At 39.1% G+C, this 23,329-nt stretch overlaps 1 protein-coding gene and 1 long non-coding RNA gene across 2 annotated transcripts in view; both read right to left on the reverse strand.

Moving 5' to 3' along the window:
- The window catches only part of LOC308400792 (F-box/WD repeat-containing protein 7-like), a 46,717-nt gene extending 31,943 nt beyond the window's left edge, over nt 1-14,774 (reverse strand). Inside the window, exons 1-2 of the mRNA XM_080888762.1 lie at nt 14,536-14,774; nt 8,747-9,334 (exon numbers count right to left, since the gene is read on the reverse strand). Coding sequence (XP_080744888.1) covers nt 8,747-9,286 — 540 coding nt within the window. The 5' untranslated portion in view covers nt 9,287-9,334; nt 14,536-14,774. The remainder of the gene's footprint in view (nt 1-8,746; nt 9,335-14,535) is intronic.
- A 5,797-nt stretch (nt 14,775-20,571) lies between these two features.
- LOC308401894 lies at nt 20,572-23,018 on the reverse strand. The gene is made up of 3 exons (XR_013972645.1): nt 22,926-23,018; nt 21,749-21,841; nt 20,572-21,618 (listed from the first exon to the last, which is right to left on the reverse strand). It is a non-coding gene; the product is annotated as an uncharacterized lncRNA (long non-coding RNA).
- Between the last annotated feature and the right edge of the window lie 311 nt (nt 23,019-23,329).

The following is a 23,329-nucleotide window of genomic DNA, read 5'->3' on the forward strand; positions in this document are numbered from 1 at the left end:
GGGAAAGCAGTATTTAAAAACCATTGTCTATTTGTCTCAAACCTAAAATTAGGGACTTGGCAAAACAGCAAAAATGTTTCAAAAGGTACAGCTTTTACTTTTTCTGTATGGTGGGGTACCAGTCTGCAGGTCTGTGTGACTGCGCCCTTATTCACTTGACCACGACTGTCGCACATCAAAAATGGTGGATGAGTTAACACTGTATGGTTAATGGTCATATTTTTTTTTTAAAGAGGCTTGAAACTTTGCAGTCTTTGCCTCAAAGCATTTTTCCCCACCCACTGCAGGTTGTTGCTCTAGCACCACCTTCACCGCTGCAGAGCTCTCCCACAGACTTCAGTGAAGGACTGTCAAACAGAATCCCTCTTCTTTTAGTCATCTGATTGAAGCCTGCAGCTCGATGACATCAGTCAGAAACATCATGTAGGTGTGTCTAAGAATAAGAAGAAATACTAGATGTGTGGGTGAAGACAGGCACTCAGAAAGAAAAACAGACTGGGGTGGGGGCGCGAGAACGACACAAGCTTCGAGGTTTTAGTGGCATTCTTCAGGTGTCACCTTACACACTGTAAAACACAGGGAACGGGAGAGAGAGGAGACAGGACAGCAGAGCACCTGTTCCTCGCTGTGCTCCCTCGCTCACACACACATGAATGAGGGTCAACGGAACACCGGCCCACCAATAAGAATACAGTTCTGTGGGGTTGCCATGGTAATGGTGCAGTTAGAGAAAGACATGAGTGGTTTAAAAAAATAAAAAAAAAAAGAGGAAAAAAGGAGAAGGTCGATTTATACTTCAGCTACCACGTTTGAATACCTCACAGTTTTTACTGCACATTTTATATTTAGGCAAACGGGTTACAGCTATGTTATTACAGATTGGCACCTTTTATCCACTTAAATGACTAAAAAAAACAAACAAACAAAAAAAAAAACATTACCATCACTATTTAAGTTTTATTTGCTCATGATTTACTAGAAGGTTTATTCCTGTGTGGGTACAACCACTTGTTATAAAAGGTTTTGAAGACAGTTTTCATCTAAACCACATGGCTTCAGTCAATCGTAGTGACTACGTAAGATCACGTGAATATAGGCTAAGACACAAGGCCTGGAGACTAGTCTGCAACCTTTGGGCAAAAACTGGTTGTGTGGGAAAAATAAGTATTCCGCATCTAGTTGGGAGCATTGCGGAGGGTTGATGGCAGTTGCTAAAGGCCAAATCACACAGGTCTACAAATGTGTCAGTGACCTCTGACTTATGGGAACCATCTGTCACTGTGGGGTGGGAGGTGGGGGTGGACTTTTTTTTTTTTTACACTACTGCTTGGCTAAATGTTGGCATGTGCTTGCAGACAAATGTGAAAAACTACAGACAACCAGTCATTTTTTTTTAGTTTTTGGTGCAACATCTTCTTTGCAAGCGATTTCATCCAGCCACAGCCAGAAACCTCCAACAGCCACTGCCAAACAGTCCCTAGTAATCATGTCCAACGTTGACGCCAACTCTTGAGTTAGGTGTCCATAAAGTCACATAAAAACATATCTTACATACAATATAGGTGTGGCTTCCTGGTCTGGAAAATTAGCCAATGAATACCCTGAATGGCCTTGTAATAGCCCCTGTTCAGGGCCGGTGGGGGCAGCATCCCTCCAGTTGACAGTTTGATCAGCACCACACTATGTCCATCTTTTATATACAGTCACTGGAAAAAGGTAGAGTTAATGTTCATTCGAATTAGATCCATTGTTTAATCTCCGTAAAAAACCCACTGGTGAATTCTTACCCTGTTATGACTCCATATCAGCTCTAAATTGTGGTGGTAAGCCATAACCACACAGAAAGGAATTACATTTTGTTTTTTATTTTCTCTGTATGCAAAATTAAAAATGAAGATTACATCAAAACAATCAGCTCCTGCATTGAAACTACTGGCAGAAAATGGCCCTGGTGTACAAACATATTTGCATAAATCCTTGCTAAATTCCCACATCTGACAGCTTTGACAGGCTCACAGGAGAAAGTGTCAGTCTGACTGACTGACAAGAACGTTTGCTCCTCGTTTACACAAGAGAACTTGAAAAATCAGGGGGTTTAAAAACACTTATAGCCAATACAAGGTCTGGCTTCAAACCTAGCACTTTGGATGAACTTTCTTTCTCTCTCTGATAATGATTTCTGTCACTACGTACTAGAGCAAGGCGATATGGCCAAAAATATTTATCACGATATACATTTGAAAATGTGTGATAACGATATAACTGACGATATAATTGACGATATAATTGACACGAGACAAAATACTTACAGAATACAACTCCACAACTTTATTAGTGCAAAAAAACCCAAACAAACCCCCCAAAAGAACCAAAACATCAGTGTATTTTCACTTAAACAAGCAGCTGTTTTTTTAAGTGCATTAAAGTTATATAAAAATTTAACAGTGCAAATGCAAATTCCTTGCTGACAGTTTAACCAAAAGGTATTTCCAGTGGAATTGGCCGACATTTCCTCAGCATAACCATGTATAATATCCACAAAGAGGTTATACACACACACAATACGGTGATATTATGTTGAAGCACAGTACGTATCACTCCGCGAGACTCCTGCCTACGATAGCTGTAATGCTCCGACAATCCATCAAGCGGTGCGGGTTCGTAGCTTAGCAAAGTCGTACTGAAACATTTGACAGATTTTCGAGCACCATGTACCACATGAAATCGTTTCGAGGTCAGTAAACACAACCAGAATTCATACATAAGGAGCACCAGATTATAAGGGGCACTGTCGACTTTCAGAAAAATCAAAGGATTGATTTTAACCCTGGAGAACCAATGGGGTCAGAGCCGACCCCATTGGTTTTCTAGGGAAACCATGGGGTCAAATTTGACCCCATGGGTTCTCCAGGGTTAAGTGTGCCATATTTTCTGAAAAACACGGTAATAACGACGGCCCGCTAGCATGTGCTACCAAAAATAGTGCTTTGTTATGTATCTGATGGACGAAAGCCAAACCAGTTCCACACCACTGAAGTTGCAGCATTTTTACAAACCAATTTTGGTTCATCTGTTTCATTCAACGATCCGCTTTCGCGCTTCTTATTCTCCATCACTGCCACACTTTTTCCACCATGTGCGTATGTAAACAAAGGCACTGCACATGCGTGTTTTACCCGTATTCTATCGCGATATTTCATTTTCTTATTGTTGCCCAACATTATACCTGTATTACCATGAATGGTGTGATATGGCCCAGCCCTACTACGTACTACAGTAAAGAAAAAGCTACAAGAAACAAAAACCATCATGACATCAGAGTTTCAATAAAGAAGATACCAGCTCTATATTAAAAGTTAGGCTGAGCAAAAACTGAGAAAGAAACAAACTGAATCTTTTTTTTTTTCCTCTTCCAAGACACCGGATATGAAAGAACTGAACTACATTTTTCAGTAGTTGTGTCAACGTGCCGCAGGGAGACTTTACTGTAACCGGAAGGTCACAGATTCAAGCCTCCGTCCTGCTGATGAGCAGAAGAGTCCAGGAATGCTGCAGCTCGAGGAATGTGTGTGTATGACGCGCCGACTCGGCGTGGCCGGACCTGACTGGCTGGAATGTGACCGCATGCGCACACAAACACACACACACACACACACACACACACACACACACACACACACACACACACACACACACACACACACACACACACACACACACACACACACACACACACACACACACACACACACACACACACACACACACACACACACACACACACACACACAGAGCGTGGGTATGAGGGTGTGTTATGGTGTGTATAAGCAAAAGGAAGAAAGACTTGGAAGGCAAACAGAAAGACCAACTAACAAATTATATGTTAGATGTTCCGTTTTGTAGGTTTGTGTACCTGTGGTAGAAATGCACCGTATTGAACGAACTAGACCAGATGATGTCATTGATATTGGTGAAATTAAAATATACCGAGTGCATTTCTTAGGAAGGCACGAGTAGCATCCTCCAGGTCTGAAAAATGAAACCTGGAGATACAAAAAAGTGCAGTACCTCTAATGTCCACTTGAGGCCCACTCCAAAAGTAAGCCAACTCTAATAGAGTCCTGTGTTAAAAATGTCCACAGTCTAGTAAAAATGGACTTTAGCCATCATGCTAAAAAGTTACCAGCTTAACATAATGGGCATGGCGTCTTTGATTGGCAGCTGTCCCAGCACTGCTCCTAGCTGTCAGCGAGGCTTCCCCTGCTTTCAAGTGCCTGAACTGGACACGTTTGTGATGTTGGTGCCTGCTGGAGTGAAATGATCTAAAAATAAAAAATAAAATAATAATTTTTTTTTTTTTTACAATACATATGTTTTTTAGTCTACACTGATTAGCAGCTGTCTAACTAACCTATTGGTGGATAAAGTGCTATTTAACCCTCTTGACCATATGTGTTAATTTCTGGCTAAAAACTCCCTACAGCAACGTTTTGACAACCAAATTTATTCATTTATTTAGTTTTAGTCTGAAACCAATAAGCTGCATTGTATAAAAGAAGCACCCATCCATCATTTATAGACAGAAGAAAGCTGACTCTCTGCCAGTTCTGTGCTTTGAAGTGGCTTCCTTTCTCACTTTGTGACGTCTACATCATGACAGAAAAATGGAAATTTCCTACATTTTGGCCCAGACATTAAAACGCGGCCTCCTCTAACAGTAATACGATTTGGTTCATCCCTCCTGAAACTCACACAAGAGACACCACGTTTCAGACCCTGTACGAGCAAAGGAAAGGAAAAGTGTGTGTTCGCATACCAGACATGCCGTTGCAGATCTAATGTGCCTCCACTCATGCCAGTCATCTGACCCTAGTGAGGTCAGTGTGTCTGTCATGTGTCTTTCACAGACATTTTGAGTGAATAAGAAACAGACCGAGTGTGTGTCAACAAGGTCACACTAAATCGGTTTAAAAACTAAGATAAAACCTCTTCACTGAGCATTAAAGTGTATTAATATAATTCCAGTACAAGTGTGTGTGTGTGTGTGTGTGTGTGTGTGTGTGTGTGTGTGTGTGTGTGTGTGTGTGTGTGTGTTTAATCCTGTATACGTGTAGTAGTCTAGAAAAAAAAATGCTCTTAGATTACAGATCAGTGCCCTAGTTTTTCTGCCTGCTCCCTTACAAACACAAACATTTGTACATTGTGGGGACCCTCGCTGATATGGCCACTAACCATCACGCCTAAAAGCCTCGACTCAATTTTAAATTCAACCAAACCCACAGCATCTTTTAAGAAGTCAAATAGGCCCTTACAAAGACAGTCATGCATCGCCCATCAGCAAACTTGACTTAAAAGGAGAGAAAAAAAAAAAAAAAAAAAAAAAAAAAGAACTGCTTTCACGTGTTTTGAACCGAATAAAAACCTAAATGTGCCCCCTAGAGGCCACAGAGAGAAATGCAGAACCAAACCATCAGTTGATCTTCGGGTGTCCCATCATCACACTAACAACTATACACTGTACTGGTTCTGCACCAGTATGACAGTGCATGTGTGTGTGTGCGTTAAGCCATCAGTTCCCATGGGACCAGACTTCATATCCCATGATCCCGCAGTTGTGAGAAGAATCTGAGGAATGTTGACTGCTGCACATTCCCACCCACACCTCCCTCTCGGTGTGTGCGTGCTGCGTGCCTATCTTTGTGATGACTAATTTAGTTTGAGTCCTTGGGATTGAGGACATCATTATCAGCTACGAGCATGATGGGATATCTGATGTTCTCACTGCTGCTAGACAGCACGTTTTTTCATTTTTGTATTCGAAACTAATTCATGACATGTGAGATTAAAACATGTGACTCAGGACAGGTTGACTTGATCAGCCTGAAGCTTTTGGCTGATGGCATATAAAAGGTGCTTGAAGCTACTGTGAGGTCACAGGCGGGTTTGTGGACTCTTGATTTGAACATTTTGGCAATCGAGATCAATTTTTAAAAATAAACTCATATTCTACTACTTTATAAATCACAAATATAAGCCACAGACTGAGATGCTTTACCATCTGCAGTATCGTCACTATTACAAACATGATCATAATTTACAACTCCGACTCAGACTCTTGACTTGGAGCCGAAACTCATCAGGAAAACATCACCAAGGTTGTGCATCCAAAGCTTCTTTCAACCATTATCTTTAGGGGTCGCCAAAGCAACCCACCTCACCCTATCCCAGCATCCTCCTCTGTCACACCAACCCTCTGCGTGTCATAATTCACTGCATGCATCCATCTTCTCTCTGGTCTTACACTTGGAAGTTCCATCGCGTTTTTGTTGTGTATCCAAATCATAGACCATAGCTAGTCTCGCTACCATCGTGTAAGCCTTCCCTTTCGCTCTCGCTGCGATCTTTCTCTCACAAATCACCCTGAAACCTGTCTCCATCATGCCTGCACTCTCCTCTTCACCTCTCTTTTGCACCAAATGCTATTGGATCGTTGACATCAGCTATTTCCCTGTTGTTCCCACATGTATTCTGTCTTGCTTCTACTCACTCTCCTTACCCTTCACTCCAGAGTTTACCTCGACCTCTAGGCTCAATTCGAAATGTCATCTGCCAACATCATAGTCCACGAAGACTCCTGTCTGATCTCATCTGTCACTCCTGCCGCACACCTCACCCCAGCCCCTGGCACCACACTTTCTCTGCCTGTTCTTCATGCAGCACTACAGTTCATCTGCTCTCTCTGACTCCACAAAGACACAGAAACTCCTTCTGACATTCTCATATATCAGCATGATGCCATAATGCTGCTCACAGATCATTATGGCATCATGCTGAGATTTGATTTAGTATGTACTTAATCTAGTATGTGCAAACAATCCCCGTAAGTCGAAAGCTCCACCTTCACACCGCTCTGAAAAGTTTCAGAAACTGTTTTTCTACTTCTCATTTACATAGTGTAAATAAAATGTGTATATGTGTAAACTTACACACACAAAGGGCATTTCAAACCCTTTGTGTATACACACACACACACACACACACACACACCTCTGCATCGGTGTTTCACTCACTACACATCTCTATCAGGTGTATTTCATTCACACTGAGGAGATAAAGTGTGCACTGGCGCCACCTGCTGGATAATTGCAGAAGAAGCAGGAACTCATAAGTATAAAAATATATTGGCAGCAGTAGAAGAAACACTTTTATAGTTTAAAAGTATAAATATACCAATCAGTAAATGGACTTCAAGAGAAAATAAAGATCCTACTGATTTATTCTGTTTGAATGAGACCATCCTCCACTGCTGTGGACCTACTGTGAACACAGTGTAATTACACATGATGTAACAGAACAGACAGAGCTCATTAAAGCGCCTCTCACATTTTAGGATATTTCACCATATTGGATTATACAAAAGCTGCAAGGTAGAAATCGTAAGCAAATTGGGATATTTATCCATATATGCAAACTGTATGAACACTGACCTTTAGCCAATTACAGCAGCAGAATATGATGGGGCATCAAGGCATCTTCAAAAACACTTTAAATATCTGAATGAGGTTTTATACTGGACGACTGTTAAAATAGTTGAAATTTTTAAAATGTCGTTCTTTATCCCAACGTGTTCATGAATAATCCTTAAAGTGTTGTCTCTTTTTACAAATGTGTCAGGCTTTTCAATCATTTGTCAGAGTTTCTAAATTCTCCAGCTCTTTGTTTCCCCGAAGATCTAAAACTGAGGTGGTGAGTATTAGACTGACCCACAGAGGAGCCACTTTATGGGCAAACCTCCAGTCTCAAATAATGAGAATGATCCTTTAATCCAAATACTGAAAATATACATGATTAAGTTCTTCTTTGTATTCCCTTACCCCTGACTCCTAACCATTCACTGCCTCTCCCTGATCCTGGTTCTGTTGGAGGTTTCTTCCTGTTAAAAGTCAGTTCTTCCTTCCCACTCTCACCACGTGCTTCTCATTGGGCAGGGGTGACCAAACATTATACTAAGAGCACCACTGGAAAATCACTCAGGGGTCCTTTTTTAAGCATAAGAATTATACTACTATGCTGCCACCATGAGATAAAAACAGAAATTACACACAATAGGGTGAATTACACTTTATTAAGCACGGTGGCACAGTGGTTAGCACTGTTGCCGCACAGCAAGAAGGTCCTGAGTTCAATTCCACCATCAGCCCCTTTTCTGTGTGGAGTTGGTGTGGGTTCTCCCTGGATTCGCCGGCTTCCTCCCACAGTCCAAACACATGCAGTTAGTGGGGATAGTTAATTGATTAATCTAAATTGCCCATAGGTGTGAATGTAAGTGCGAATGGTTGCCCTGCGACCGACTTGCAGCCTGTCCAGGGTGTACCTCGCCGCTCGCCCTATGACAGCTGGGATTGGCTCCAGCGTCCCCCGCGAAGGAGAAGCAGAAGCTGATCGATGGATGGATGGCTAATTATATTTATGGTGGCGAGCAATACACAATATATTTTGAATTAGGAACGACAGGTCATATAAAATCTGACCTAGAGTGATGATTGGCCACCCAGCTGGACTTTGGACAAGCCTGTCAAAGAGGGAATCTGAGTGTTTGGGTCCTCTTGCTAACAGTAGGGCAGGTGTGTCAAAATAAATCCCACACATCACCTTTCTAGCGCGCATGACACACAAGTGCTTAATCAAACAGAAGCCTGAAAATGATCAAGTTTACTAAGATAAAAAAAAATACTGTGGGTCCTACCTTAAGTTGCAGATGAGCCTCAGGTGACGCCAGCTCCCCTTCCTCCTCTCTCTCCTCAGCATTTGCCGCCTCCTCCTCCTCATTTTCTTCTTCTGCCGCCTCCTCCTCTCCTTCCATCTCTCCATCCTCCTTCCCCTCCCCTCCACTCTCTGCCTGTCCATTATCCTCATTGGTTGGTTCAAACTGGGTGGTGCCAAAGGGCTCTGAAGGACAGGACTCATCCTCAACAGTTAGGATGGCGACTCTGACCTCCTCTTCATCCTCGCCCCCCCTTCCTTGATGAGGGGAGGAGATGAAGGGAAAAGAGGTGAAAGAGGAAGAGGCAGAGATTGGGGTGTGTCCATTAATCAGCTGACTTTGAGCTTCATCTCTGGGAGAAGCCTTCATCAATTCTGTTTCCTTTCCCTCATCTTCCTCCTCCATCTTTATCCCCGATTTAGGTTTAAGAGAACCATCCCTCTGTTCCCCTCTTTCTCTCGCCTGCTCATGTATCGTCTCCTCCTCTCCCTCCTCTCTCCTTTCTCGATGTCGTCCCTCCATCGATCGTCTACTCTTTCTTCTTAACCAGCACAGGAATGTAGAAGCATCCTGAAAAGATAACAGGGATCAAAACATCAACATCATCATCAACAAAAACCGCAGCACAAACCTCCACTGAGGCAGCTCACTGTCTGGGCAGGATTTACTTTGAAGGGAATATTGTCATTATCTATTTATTCATTTAAGTTTTTTTCCTTTTTAAACTATAAGAAGTTTGCACTTGTTCGTACTGCCCCACAAAGTGCAGGCTTTTAAAATCTAGCCTGTTTAAACCCATTTTAATGCACTTTTAGCTGTTTATGGCATTCTTATCGCATTGACTTTCAATCTATTGACCTTAAAGGAAAGATCAGAGGTCAAATGTAACAATACTTTATGTCTTTATATCGCACTTGCTATACATTGACCATACATACCAGACTACATAAGAATATTAGTTTTTAAGTTGTAAGCTTATTCTGTCCATTTTTCCATGAATAAAACATTAATGTAAGGTCACACAGACAGAGTGGGAACGTATTTGGTTCTTTTAAATATCTTCTTAGAACATAAAAAACTGGAATGTGTGTAAAAATTGGATTATAGTTCTGCTTTTGCAGTATTTTTATGCTGCCAAAGTATAAATATCTGAGAACAAATGGGATTCAGTGTGTGCCCAATGGGAAAAAATAAAGCAGGTTTTTATTTCATCAACCTATGCCAATTATTGTGTCTCATAAGCTAAAGACAGAAAGTATTTTAATGAATGACAAACAGCAGGTTTATTTATCTTCAAAACACAAAAGCATAAAAAAAACAATTTTTTTTTCAGTGGTTTCATATTGAAATTAGCTCATGGTCACATGTTTAAACAACACTTCAGTTTTGGTTTCCTTTCCTTCAGAATTCAGAACATTTGTCCATGCCTTATGTATTGATCACTTTAATAATAGTAATATCACTTTGTAACTTAGTTATATGAGTGCAGAATAGCATCACAAATTATGCTCTATCACACATACACTTTCCCAAAGGGACCATTGTATGGAGGTCAGAGACATCCAAGCGCTGCATGTCAGGAATTATTATTATTTTCACCATCATCATCATCATCATCTCGGAAAGAAGGGAGGCAACGGCTAAGTGAAAAACATAGTTGTAATTCTCTCGGAAGGGAAGGTTTTAAGGATGAGCTGAACTGAAGGTTCAGGCTCACATGATGTGTTGTGTTTTTGTCTGTGTATGTGGATAAAAGAGGTCAGAGCGGCGGCCCATCTTTAGAGACCACTTTGGCGTTTGACTAGAGATTTCACCATATTGCAATATGTAATTGAACCCACGTCAAAAAGCTGCTAAGCAGGTGTTTGCAGTTTATTTTAAAACTCTCATGACAGATGTTTTTGTGATTGAGCCCCAGTGACCCAATCCTCTTACGTACATCCATGGCCAAAAACACAAATGAAAATAAAACACACGAGTAATCAATCATTAAAAACGTATGAACATCCATTCCTAAATACAGAAAAGTCCATGGAAGCACCAAAGTTCATCTCCTCTCTTTAGATCCTCAAAGAAAGAGAAATTCCTCCAGACCTTCTCTTTGCTTCATGAACACTCGAAGCAAACACTCATTTAATTTTTCCACCAAACAAACTTAAATCATGCCCCTTATATAACATTTGGTTTTAAAATATTTTTTTTCTTCAAACGGAACAAAAAAACCAAACAAACACTTTTTTGACAAATTAAAAGCTCACTATAAGAATCTTTCTATTAAACAGTGAAAGAGTTTTCCTCTGCCATCCTCACCTCGAAATGTTATAAACCCTTCTTTGTTGAAAGCCCGCCACTAACATGAGATCTTGTTTTTCTCTAATCAGTGCCTCTAAAGTATGACGGGTGATCTATGCAGAGAGGAAACACCACAAAAGTGAGCTCTCAGCAGGAATAGAGACCAAAGAAACTAAAAACTAAAATGAACACTTTAACCTGTCCCCAACTTGATGACTTCTTTTTATTTCAATTTGACAAACTCTGCAGTGGCTCCGACACAAAGTCCAGCATGGAGCGGCTGAGTGAATGTGGTCTGGACTCTGGAGGAGAGTCACTAAAGCTGCTAACATGGTGTTTTTCTCCAGGACAGGCCTCGGTGTGAAAGTCTTCCTGCACTGAGGGCAGCTGTGGATTCCCTTCCTGTCCTCTTCATCAAAGTGGGTTTTAATACAGTTCCTGCAGTAGCTGTGTCCACAGGGAATAGTCACCGGATCCTTCAGTAGATCCAAACAGATGGAACAGTTTAATTCTTTTCTATACAATCAGAGCAGATTTATAAATGTTGAATTCAGTTTTTGTGTGATAAATTTTCAGTTTCAGTGTTTCGCTTTAGTAAAATTACCATGAGATCGCTTTCTACTTGTTAGAGATGCTGTTTTCTGCACTTTTCCCCTTTTAAGGCATAAACATTTTATCCCTTGTGGCCCATTTGGGTAGTGCTTTACTACATGTGAACGCTCTTAAGGAGTGGTATTAGATTGATGCACCTCCTTAGCAGATTTGTTTTAGAGGAATTTGCAGCCAGCTATTTTACCCTTTAATCTTTATTTATCTTCTAATATATCTCCTGTTCTTGATTGCATAAGCCACACCAAATCACCGTACCACATTCTCCTACACTATGCCATAACTCTATGTACCATCCATCTAAATGTAAATAAACTCCACTCTTACAATTTACTCCTGGATTTCAGCCTCTCCTTCTGACTGAGGATAACTATTGTAGCAAAATCCAGCACTGAACTGAATAACAGCATTCTGTACAAGAAGAGTTGTGTAAGAGCCAATTAGCACATGTGCAGAGCTACAGAAATCACCTGAAAACCTATGGAGAGAACTAAAGGTCAGAGTTCACAGAAGGGGCCCACAGAACCTTTGAAGTCTGTGTGGAAGGGCCAAAATCACACCTGAGCTGAGATGAGGCAAAGGCTTTTCTACCAAGTATTAAATACATTTCAGTAGGTGTGTTCAATACGTTTTCCCTGTGTGATTGTTCGTCATTACATAAAATTTATGGAGATCCATGGTTTGATTTCCTTGGATGTTTGGATTAGATGGGTCATTACAGACATTTGATGAGATTTCGTGTCAGTAGCACCTTTAGAAATAAATTTAATTAGAAAAATTGGTGACATGTTTAATACTTATTCTACCAGCTGTATATAGTAACTATTTTTAGAAAATATGCGGACAGAGTGGAACTACAGAGTTTCAGGTAAAAGAGGGAGGAGTTATCAGGGTTTCAATTTTGAGCCATCTTTTAATATAGAAGAGCGCATTTAAAACACCAGTGAACACAATTCTTAGGCTGTAAATGTTAATTTCAAAGTAATGAACAAAATAGAAGTTAAATCACTATACTTACAATATTAAAAGGTCATTATGCAAAAGACAGGTTAAATAAATCAACACAGTAAATAAAGATTCAGTTAAACTCTATAGTGTAGTATGGTGTAATATGGTGTAAGGTAAAGATCGTACAATAATACAGAGAAAATAGAAATCCTCAACAATTAGATGACCTCCTATGAGCAAGCACTTTGACAGCAGTGGGATGGAAAAAAAATCCCTTTTACCAGGAAGAAACCTCCAGCAGCAGCAGGCTCAGGGAGGGGCGGACATCTGTAGCAACTGGTTGGGGTGAGGGGAGGAAGACAGGGCAAAGACACGCAGTGGAAGAGAGCCAGAGATTAATAACTAATGATTAGATGCAGAGAGGTGTAAAAGACGTGTTAAAACAGGTGATTGAAAAAGAAACAGTGCATCATAGAAGCCCCAGCTTCAGGCCTTCACAACTAAGGGAGGATTCAGGGTTACACAATCCAGCCCTAGCTGTATGCTATGCCATATCTTCCTGCACTGAGGGCAGCTGTGGATTCCCTTCCTGTCCTCTTCATCCCAGAAACTTTTAATACAGTTCCTGCAGTAGCTGTGTCCACAGGCTGTACTCACCGGATCCTTCAGTAGATCCAAACAGATGGAACAAGAGAAGGTTTCTCGGTCGAGCTGAACTTTCTGTGCCATTTCTCCTCTCAGTGTCAGTGACTGTGTGAGTTTCTCTGGGATCCAATGGAAAATATTTGTGATATGTGTACAGACTGGAGCTGCTATGTTTCAAGTAAAAGTGGGAGTTTTGTTAAAGGAGTGGTTTGAAGCATACACTGCATATTTAACCCTTGTTATACAAGAGAGCACCTTTAAAATGCTGGTCAGCACATTATGTACAGTATGAAAATTCTAATGAAATATGAGTGAAATCAGTCACATGTGCTTGTAACAACTGACATTTAATGGCACCAATCACAACAATCGCCCCCACAACAACACCCAAAGCCAAAATACACTGATTACTGTAGCTAAAGAAGATATTTAAAACTTTTAAACAACTTCTGCAACGAATCCAAACACTAAAACTACACCAACACTTGTGACAAAAGAATGTCTTACATGAAGCACCTGCTACAAACAACAGCAGCTCCAGCGATCAGACAAACCAACATCAAGCATCAAGTCAATCTGGCTTCTGCAACTAAAATGACCACTACAACTTACAACAGCATCAAAAACATGGCAACCATCTGCAACTAAGAAGAACATCAAAACAATTAAGCAAAGCAAATCTTTAACCTCACAACTTCTGAGCCAATTAGTGAACCTACAGCACCAATTACAAAGCACATGGCACTCTGCAATCTATTTGTGTAATTTCACCAACACCAGCAATCAAATTCAGATCCTACAACAAAATCCCAGAATTATTCAAGACCTTTTCTGCTAAACACCAGAAACAAATTTCTTTCCATGTTGCACAAACACTTATTCGAACATCTATAAGTAAATATAATTTAAGATTTAAAGCATTTAATCCCAAATAAAGTCAAAGATAGAGTGTTGTGATGCACGCTCAATCGTCCAGCTGTCCATCTGGACGTAGCATTTCATCACTCATCCAAGTGACTTCTTCAGTCTCTGCTGACTCCAGGTTTCCGAACATTACCGTTCATACTTGTATAATGAGACTCAAATCCTGCCTGCAACAAGTGTGTGTTTTGATAACTACCCATATGATGTCGTACTTCAAACTGCCCGCAGCTAAAAAATATCGGGTATCTCTATAGTTAACATCGATATCTCCGTCACTTTTACAACCACCCTGTTTAGCCACTAAAAAAAATCAATACGACTATGTTAAAAGCTTTAAACCGAGACGGACTTACGTTTTGAGCTTTCCTCTCGCTCTTCGGACTTTAAAATTTAAAAACCGGCATTTTCTTCTTTGTTTATTCTTCACAGCAGCTTCAGCGTTTCCGCTCCAAACAAACACCTCGGCTCTGAAGATGTCTCCAGAGCGTTGAAATTACACACTTTCCGCTTCTACAAAACCTCAAACCTCAGAAAAACTAAACTTTATCCCGTTCTCCTGTCTCCCTTTTACGCATGAAGCTTTGTTTGGCGCGGTTTGATGACGTCAGGCGCCTGAATTACATAACGCTCCGCCATTGTCCAATCAAACGCCTCACAGCTTCTTCTGTGTGCTGACGTCTCGTTGTGAAAATCTGTTGTTTAGTTTACTGTGGAAAAACAAAATATCTGCAAACCTGCAGCTCTCAACCATTATAATAATGGTGGCATAACTTTTTAAAAATTACATTTAGTTATCTAATAATACACTAATACTAAATACTCTTATACCAAAGCCTGTTTATTTCAACCCACAAATGCATTTTCCTCACAGATGTGGCTCCATTTAAGGTTTCACAGAGGTGTACACAATGGTGTGAGGTTCATTGCCAAGAAGCACTGTTACAAAAAATAAATGACCAAACACAAATGTCCTGATTTTATAATATATATGAGACTGATATCAGGACCAGAGCAGATGGACTAGACGCCAAGCAACTTTGATGGGGTGAAATTAGACTGAGCTCACTTTATTTCATTACAAAAAATGAAGAAAAACAGAGAGGAAGATTAATGCTTCCACCTTTACAGCCTGCACAACAAATTCAAGCATAAAGAACCTGTCTGAAACCACAACATGAACCTGTAATAACTGTACATGCAAAGTACACTCACTGCAAATTTGTTTTGCATGTCTCAAGTGAGAATTGGGATAACACATTTTTTTGTTTAGTTTTTTAACATACAGATTTAAATATTTGCTCCACGTCTGACAATGTTCATGTAAAGTTTCCTTCAGATTGGCCCACCATAATTGGTTGATTTGAGATTTACCTATTATATACATATATCCAAAGATGAAGGGTAAGGACCTTGTGTAATACAGCTAGCACCCCCATAGCAAATTGTAACATGTATATGGTAGGAAGCGAGGGCTGGGAGACTCTGTGATACAACTTGTACCACTAATCTTAACCTGATTTACAAAGAGGACCTTTCAAGTTAGCATATTTAAGAATATTCTATATTACAGCCTGCAAATCTAAATCTACACTGATGTTCTTCATTCTTGTATGTGACTGCATCTCCCCTCTCTCTCCACTCCACCTGCCAGTAACAACGTCCAGTCAGAATCTCTCCACACAGAACCTGCCAACATAAAGCAGCGGAGGACGGTGATTTCATTATTACTGTGTATGTGAAAGATTAGCTGCCAAACAGAACAACTTACAACAAATGAAAGCTAGTCAGCATAGTGACAAAATCACCGAACATCTGTGAGCTCTACGGGTGACCACGTGTGGCTCGTTGGTCTAGGGGTATGATTCTCGCTTTGGGTGCGAGAGGTCCCGGGTTCAAATCCCGGACGAGCCCGAATTGCTTTCGGATGCTTTATTTATGTCATAGTTATGGATGAAAATGTCTAATTTCAACTGAGGAATCCTTTAACATTTATATCATATTTAAGTTAAGCTTTTGCAAAGTTAACTTGTATAACTCAAACATTAATTAATTAATATAAATGATGTACTCAAAAAAACTCATTCAGTCATTAATTGACTAATAAGACATTCATTGGTGTGTCAGAAAGAAGATAAAGAGGTCATGATACAAATAAGTGATGCCATTTTAAAACACACTTTAACTATACAACAAAAGTTCAAACTGTTCTGATAATGCGAGGACGTTGCTGTGACTTATACAGTGTCTGCTTATTTTTATCTCTTCTCTAAAAAGCATCAATAATATTAGCTTAAACCCCTTGAAATTATTAGCTAACTTTAACCTTCTGATCCACTAGTCTGCTGGTATATGCGAGTCGCCAGCTGAGAAGCTGATGAACTTTATTATTTTTATTTTATTTTTTTAACGATTTTTGTTCCTATTCTGATCTAATTGGGCTTCAGTGTTTCGGTACAGCTGCAGATCCAGGTGACAGCAAATCAAAATGATGTCACCTGTGAGTGTCCAGCTATTGTTATACACCGATATGGATCAGTTCATGTTGTTTTTTTCCCCCACTGTAACATTTAACAAGGACTGAGAGAGGAGGACAGAGAGGGAGAGAGCAAAGAGAAACAGGTAAGAGTGGACATGTGGTCAAATTCACCTCAAATGATAAAGCTGTAGATTCTGTTAACCCACATTCAGTGATGATGATTTGACATAACTAAGCCGTGTGTTGTCCTGTTAACAATCACAAATCCCAAACTGCTCTTCTAATAATTATTATGAGATTATATTTTTGTCATTTACCAGCAAATACAATTCTAGTTTAGTGAGGAGGATGAAGAGAGAGAGGTTGTACAAGAACAGGAAGAACGAGGAGAAGATAGTGAAGTTAGCTGGAAAACTACAATTATTATTCACAAAGTAATTTTTCATGTTGGCATCTTGTACAGGTTGGTGGAGTGGCAGGGTGATGCTACTTTAAGTGTTTGACGATTTGACGGATATAACGAGACCCAAGGGAAGCGAAACTCAATACATTCACGTAGGACACAGGCCTTCAAAGTAAAACAGGAAATGTAACATAGATGCAGACTTGACAAGGGGAGACAGAGCAACTAAGAAACACAGAACAATAACAAGGAGACACAGAGGGCGGCTACTAAAAAATACTGAAGAGAATACAAGAAAGCCGAACTAAGACACTAGACTACTGGGGCAACAAAGAGAACTAAGATCGTAATACAAAAACTCAGAGACACAAGGAACTCAAAACACTGGGTCACCGACCCAGGACCGTGACACCGCCCGCCTCTGTCATCTTATCCTTTTTGACACAACGTGAGAAGGGTTGACTACATTTGCAAACAGTATTGTAAATAACCCTAAATACTTTTATTTAGTTCCTTGCACTTCATTTTGGCACTTATCGCTGTTTCCTATCACCAGCTTTGTGTTTGAGTTTAGAAGCTTTTATTTTGCAGGGACGATTTCCCGTGAAACACTGTCGGCGTAGTTTTAGCATCAGTCCCTTGGAGATTTCTTTTGTCATTAGCAGCCCCCTTGATAGAGGCACATGGTAGTTTCATGACGTAGATAAGGACATGTTTATATGTTTTGTGTGACAGAGGCTACATTTGTTAAATTTTATGTTGAATCCTATTTTATGATGTAAGGTTTATGATTGTTAAGAGTGTAGATTTTTAACTTACACGCTGTTTCTGTGTATAAATCCCCAGCTCCTATGGTGAGGTTAATGGTTTACTGCCATTAAGTCTTCAAAACCTAATGAGTAAAGTGTCATCCTTCATTCGGTGGTTCGCTACAAGTATATTCCATATTAACTACGCCCCCTGCCCCCCGGAAGCTGATCAGCTTCCGTTAGTTTGCTCCGTTTCGAGTAGTGATGGTAAATTTGATTCTTTTTACTGAATCGGGTTTTAATGAGTCACTCACCAAAGTGAATCGGATATTTTGAGTCATTTGATTCACTGAGTCAGTTGACCAGAGAGTGCAAAAAATTTACATTTTCACTGAAACTTAACTTGTTTCTCTTTTCATGTATATCCTACTGCTAAGATGAATGATAAAAAAAAACAACTATTTTATAGAGCAAAAAAGAGCTAAAAAATTTCTAAAATTAAGCAATTTCCTATCAAAACTGCTTAATAAACATTTATTTTGTTTATTTTTATTTTATTAGTATTTTCCTTAAATGTGTTAAATATATATTTTCTCAACTAAATGTCCACTGAGCTGTGAGCCAGGGGGCGGTAATGCGCCTTAACATTGGTGGCCAACCAAGCAGAAGAAGAAGCTGTGAGCCAGGAGGGAGGGGGTGAGTGAGTGATTCGTTCACATGATTCAGCACAGGAAGGAAGGGGGTGAGTAGCTTAAATGTGCTGTTAGCATGTTAGCAGAGCGATGCTACTGTGAACCGAGGAGCTATTTTCTTGATGTGAGCTTCTACTCAGGGTTTTTTTTCTTCCAGTTCAGAGCAGAAATTTTTTGTTACGATACTGGATGTTGTGTTTTTCTCCACAATTTTAATTATAAGCTAGATACATTGCTGCTAATAGCAACAGGGATGAGTCAGTGAGTCAGTGGGGCTTGTGAATCATGATTCATGAGTCAGTAAAGTGATTCTGGAGTATTGAACGATTCGTTCATGATTCGTGCAGCCTGTTGGTAAGTTGTGGAGGAGAAGTCCTCGCTCTTCTTTTTCTTTTGAACCTATAAAATTATAAAAGCATTTTTAAAAAAATAACTGACCTGTTTGTGATGTGTTCCTTGGCGTGTGCTAAAGAGATTGTTGTGCATGTTCACATTGTTTTTTGTTTGTTTTTTTACTGACGTGCAAGTTTAATCTGTTCAAACAAATCGTTGCGAAAGTAACCAGTGCAGCTCTTCAGAGACTTCAGCACTTCTAGCGTACAGGGGACGACAAGTAAGGACAGACATGGTGACAGTTCATATGTACCTAACATGTATGTAAGGTACATATGAACTGTCACCGTTATTAGGAAATCTCCTTGGGAAATCATAACATTTGATCAGAAATAAATAAAGAAGGAAAAAGGTGTTGGGAATGGTTTTCAGGGTGACGTGCAACCCTGTGCTCTCATGTAGTAGTATTATTTTTAAAAGAATAATTTAATGATTGTTTTGTCAAAGTGGTGAAAAAAGTGAGCAAATCCTTAAAAACTGATATTGTCCAAACATTTTAGGACCAAAGTACTAAAATTGAAAGCACTGAAGAAAAATCATACACAACATAGTACTTGTATATTGAATTTTATATCACCCTGATGCTGCATCAGATTTTATTTCCTTAATGCTGAGTGAATTTATAAGAAACGCTGTGATTTTAAAAGTGTGACCTAGAGCCATCTGGTGGACCTTGAATGTACTGCAGATGGGATCTACAAGAAGTCACAAGATAAATTTAAAAATATATTTTAAGTGTTAGTTTAGTTTAAATTGACATTAAATATTACTCTACTACTACTACTACTACTAATTATAATAATAATATAAAATTAACTAGAATAAAATAAATAAGTTCCATGTTTCCAACCAATATGATTCTTATCTTGATGCATGCTCAATCCAGGTAAGTAAATCGCAAAAAGTTGATTCTGTTCATCTGGACGTGGCGTTTTCAGAGCTACAAAATTCTTGTTAAACACTTTTTTTTGCATAAACAAACAGGTCTTAGGGTCCAGAAGTTCTAATCATTGTCATTTGCATGTCTAGCTTAGTTTGCAATGTAGCGTTGTGGTACCTTGCTCATTCATAATGTTCAATAAAAACTTGATGTTGACCTACTGTTGTTTGTGCTCCCTTGTTTGGATATACAGGTTAAAGATGTGTGAAACCAACATGTGGTCATGTTTCTGAGCTGATGGGCATCATTCACTACAGAAATGCATGTTTAGACCAGAGATCAAACTAGTTTCACCAAAACAAAAGAAACTCACACAGTCACTGACACTGACAGGAAAAATGGCACATAAAACAGTTCAGCTGGACCAAGAAACCTTCTCTTGTTCCATCTGTTTGGATCTACTGAAGGATCCGGTGACTACAGCCTGTGGACACAGCTACTGCAAGAACTCAAGAAATAAAATGTTGCATTTACTCCACCCAGTTATGTCAACCGGTTCCACATAACTGGGTTAGTGAAATATAAAATGTATGATACACTTAATTTGAACAACAAATTTTAAGTACATCTGTCAAGTTTTGGCTAATTAAATGAAAATCACAAGAATGGTGTTGTATTAACTAAATATCATAATGTTGATCTAACTAACATGTTGACTTAAATTGACAACACTAAATAAAATCTACTCAACCAAAACAAGCCCTACCTACTCTATAAAATAAGATGTTGCATTTACTCCACCCAGTTATGTCAACCGGTTCCACACAACTGGGTTAGTGAAATCTAAAATGTATGACGCATTTAATTTGAACAACAAATTTTAAGTACATCTGATAAATTGACTAACCCTAAACGAGCTCTAATGAAACTATAGGATTAAATTACTTACTCTATTTAAAGTAAATTGAATAAATCAAACACAATTTTATTCAGTTAACCCAACTTTAATAACACTTGGTGTAAAATGTGCTGAAGCAAACTTTGAGCTGTTCAAAATTCTAGATCAATGCCTTTTTCCTAAACAAAAATATCTTCACATATATGCAAGTGCATATTAAGTTCAGGAAGACATAATACAGAATGTAAAAATCAAGTTATTAAAACTGGAAAGTGTTGTGATTCCAACATTTTTAACATGACTTAATTTAAACTTGCTTTGGGTACAATGGAAAACTCACAATTCAGTCCTATAAACAACAAGTAGAAATGACTTTAGTGGCATTTTTGTCCATATTTAAAAAACCTTTTTTTCCCCCAAAACTTAAAATGAAGTCCAAACTTAGGAGCAGTCTTGTTCAATGTAGCTGGATGGTGGTAAAAGTTCAACATGAACAAAGCATGCCAAAAGGTAAGAGGCCTTGCAGAAGTTCTTGCGGAATTCAAACTGAACCGTTTATAAAGTGCAAGGAGATGGGTTTGAGAATCTTGTAACCAGTTCAGTGTCCTCTATAGTTCAGTGCAGGCGGCTTCACTCAAGCAGTTTGTTTTTCAGAACTTGCACCTTCATGGATAGGTTGTTCCCATCCAACTCCATCAGCACCTTCTGAAGAAATTCAAATATGTATTTCATGTGCTTTGGGTACCTCAGATTTAGACTGTAGATTAGTCCAAGCAGGAGGGCACACCCCTTTGCCACATCACTAAGAGCTTTCAGCACAGTGTATCCTTCTATGATGACACCAATGTCCTCAGGTGTATCTGCAGAGTCTGCTCCTTCATGTCTGACAACACAGACTCCTAAAGTCAGCTGCTCCGTTTCTCTTCTTGCACTAAGATCCACATCCTTAAAATGAAAACAAGGTGGGGGGAAAAGCTAATTGCATATAGATACATATGAACAAATGAGCCCACCTTCAATTTACTATCCCAAATTAAAAAACAAACAAACTGATCTTTCCCCTTTTCTAACTTACCAAGAATTCCTTGAACAGGTCATCTGGCTTTTTATTTAAGTAGACACAGATAGTTTTTAGAACGCATTCCCGTCGAGCATCAATGCTGATATTCTGGTGGGGATAAGAACTCAATGTGAGACAAGATTTTGGTTCTTTTCCACCTCTTCCCAAACCAAAGTCAAAAATATTAACAGATGACTGATTAGCGATGAGTAATTAAACAATGTTTGACAACTCACATTAGTGACATTCAGTGAGGTTAATGATTGGTTAGGCACTGACTCTTCTGAGTCAGATCAACAAATATATGAACACAAAACTAGAAGCTTTTCAATTTTGACAATACATGAAAGCTTTCACTTTTGCTTTAATCAATTCTAGACTGTTCAACAATATAATTATTAATTGTACCCCTAAAAATGTTAAAAAGAAATAGAAGATTAGAACTCAGCAATATGGATTCAAAATCCTATCACAATATTTTCTGGTATTTATTACGATAACAAGAGTTACAATTAAAGATAACAGTAACCACAATCACATCTGAGCCACTTTTGTTGCATCTACTGACAGACAGAACTAGCTGACCAACATAAAATGAAGGGGGAACACACAAATTGTCACTTTGATAATCAGTGGAACTGATACAAGGAGTTAAATGCATTACATATAGCTGTATTACACATAATGCTGCATTTTAATGACACAAGATAAATGCATGTCTTACACTTTAATCACTGATATTAACACTAAACCAGATATCAACACGGGGTAGAATTCCTTCAAACAATGTAGCAACTTATTTGATGCATGTTTCTAAAATACACTATACATATATTTCATTCTTCAAACGGATAGGATCGCTGGCGCTCCTGGTGGTCATTACTGACACCAGGGAGCATGCGCGGTAGATGTTGGGAGTAATTTTAAAGCTGCAGTTCTTAGTAGGCAAGTTGCAGCTTAACATGAATCGTAAAACATTTTGGGAAATTACACCGAAGTGGGCCCAATAATATTTGTTAAATGCCTGACTACTAACACCTGTGAGAGGCATACAAGCTAGAATGCTAAAAAAAAATTTACCAGACATCATTTGTTTTAAAATAAAACATACAGAAGTACTCCCGAAAATGTCGGATGTTTATCATTTAGTACACATTAACCAAATTTGTCATCCTTAAATGGTTGTACTTACCAAATAATCCTCAAATGGCAATGGATTTTATCCATGCTGATTGCATCAACATGATGCAAGTTTCGGTTGAAAATGGCGGTTGTTCAAACTTCCACACTGCACATGTGCAAACTGAGAAGTACGGAGAGCCTGTTAGGACAATCCTCTTCAAATTAAAGTGCTGTTCATTTTAAATGAACTTTTTACATTGGATTTAATGTACTGCATTTTGTTGTATTGAAATATTGTGTTATTAATTAAAATCAAAACAATATCCTTGTGTTTAGAGTTAAAAATCAATTGGTGACATTAATTTTAACATAAAACGTTTACATAATGCTAGCAACATCAGTGTATCATTTCTTAGAGTGTACAAGTCAAACACAACAAGGATTTAAATTCAAGACTGGAATGACAACACAATC

Source organism: Rhamphochromis sp. 'chilingali', assembly GCF_963969265.1.
Source record: "Rhamphochromis sp. 'chilingali' genome assembly, chromosome: 1".
NCBI lineage: Eukaryota > Metazoa > Chordata > Actinopteri > Cichliformes > Cichlidae > Rhamphochromis > Rhamphochromis sp. 'chilingali'.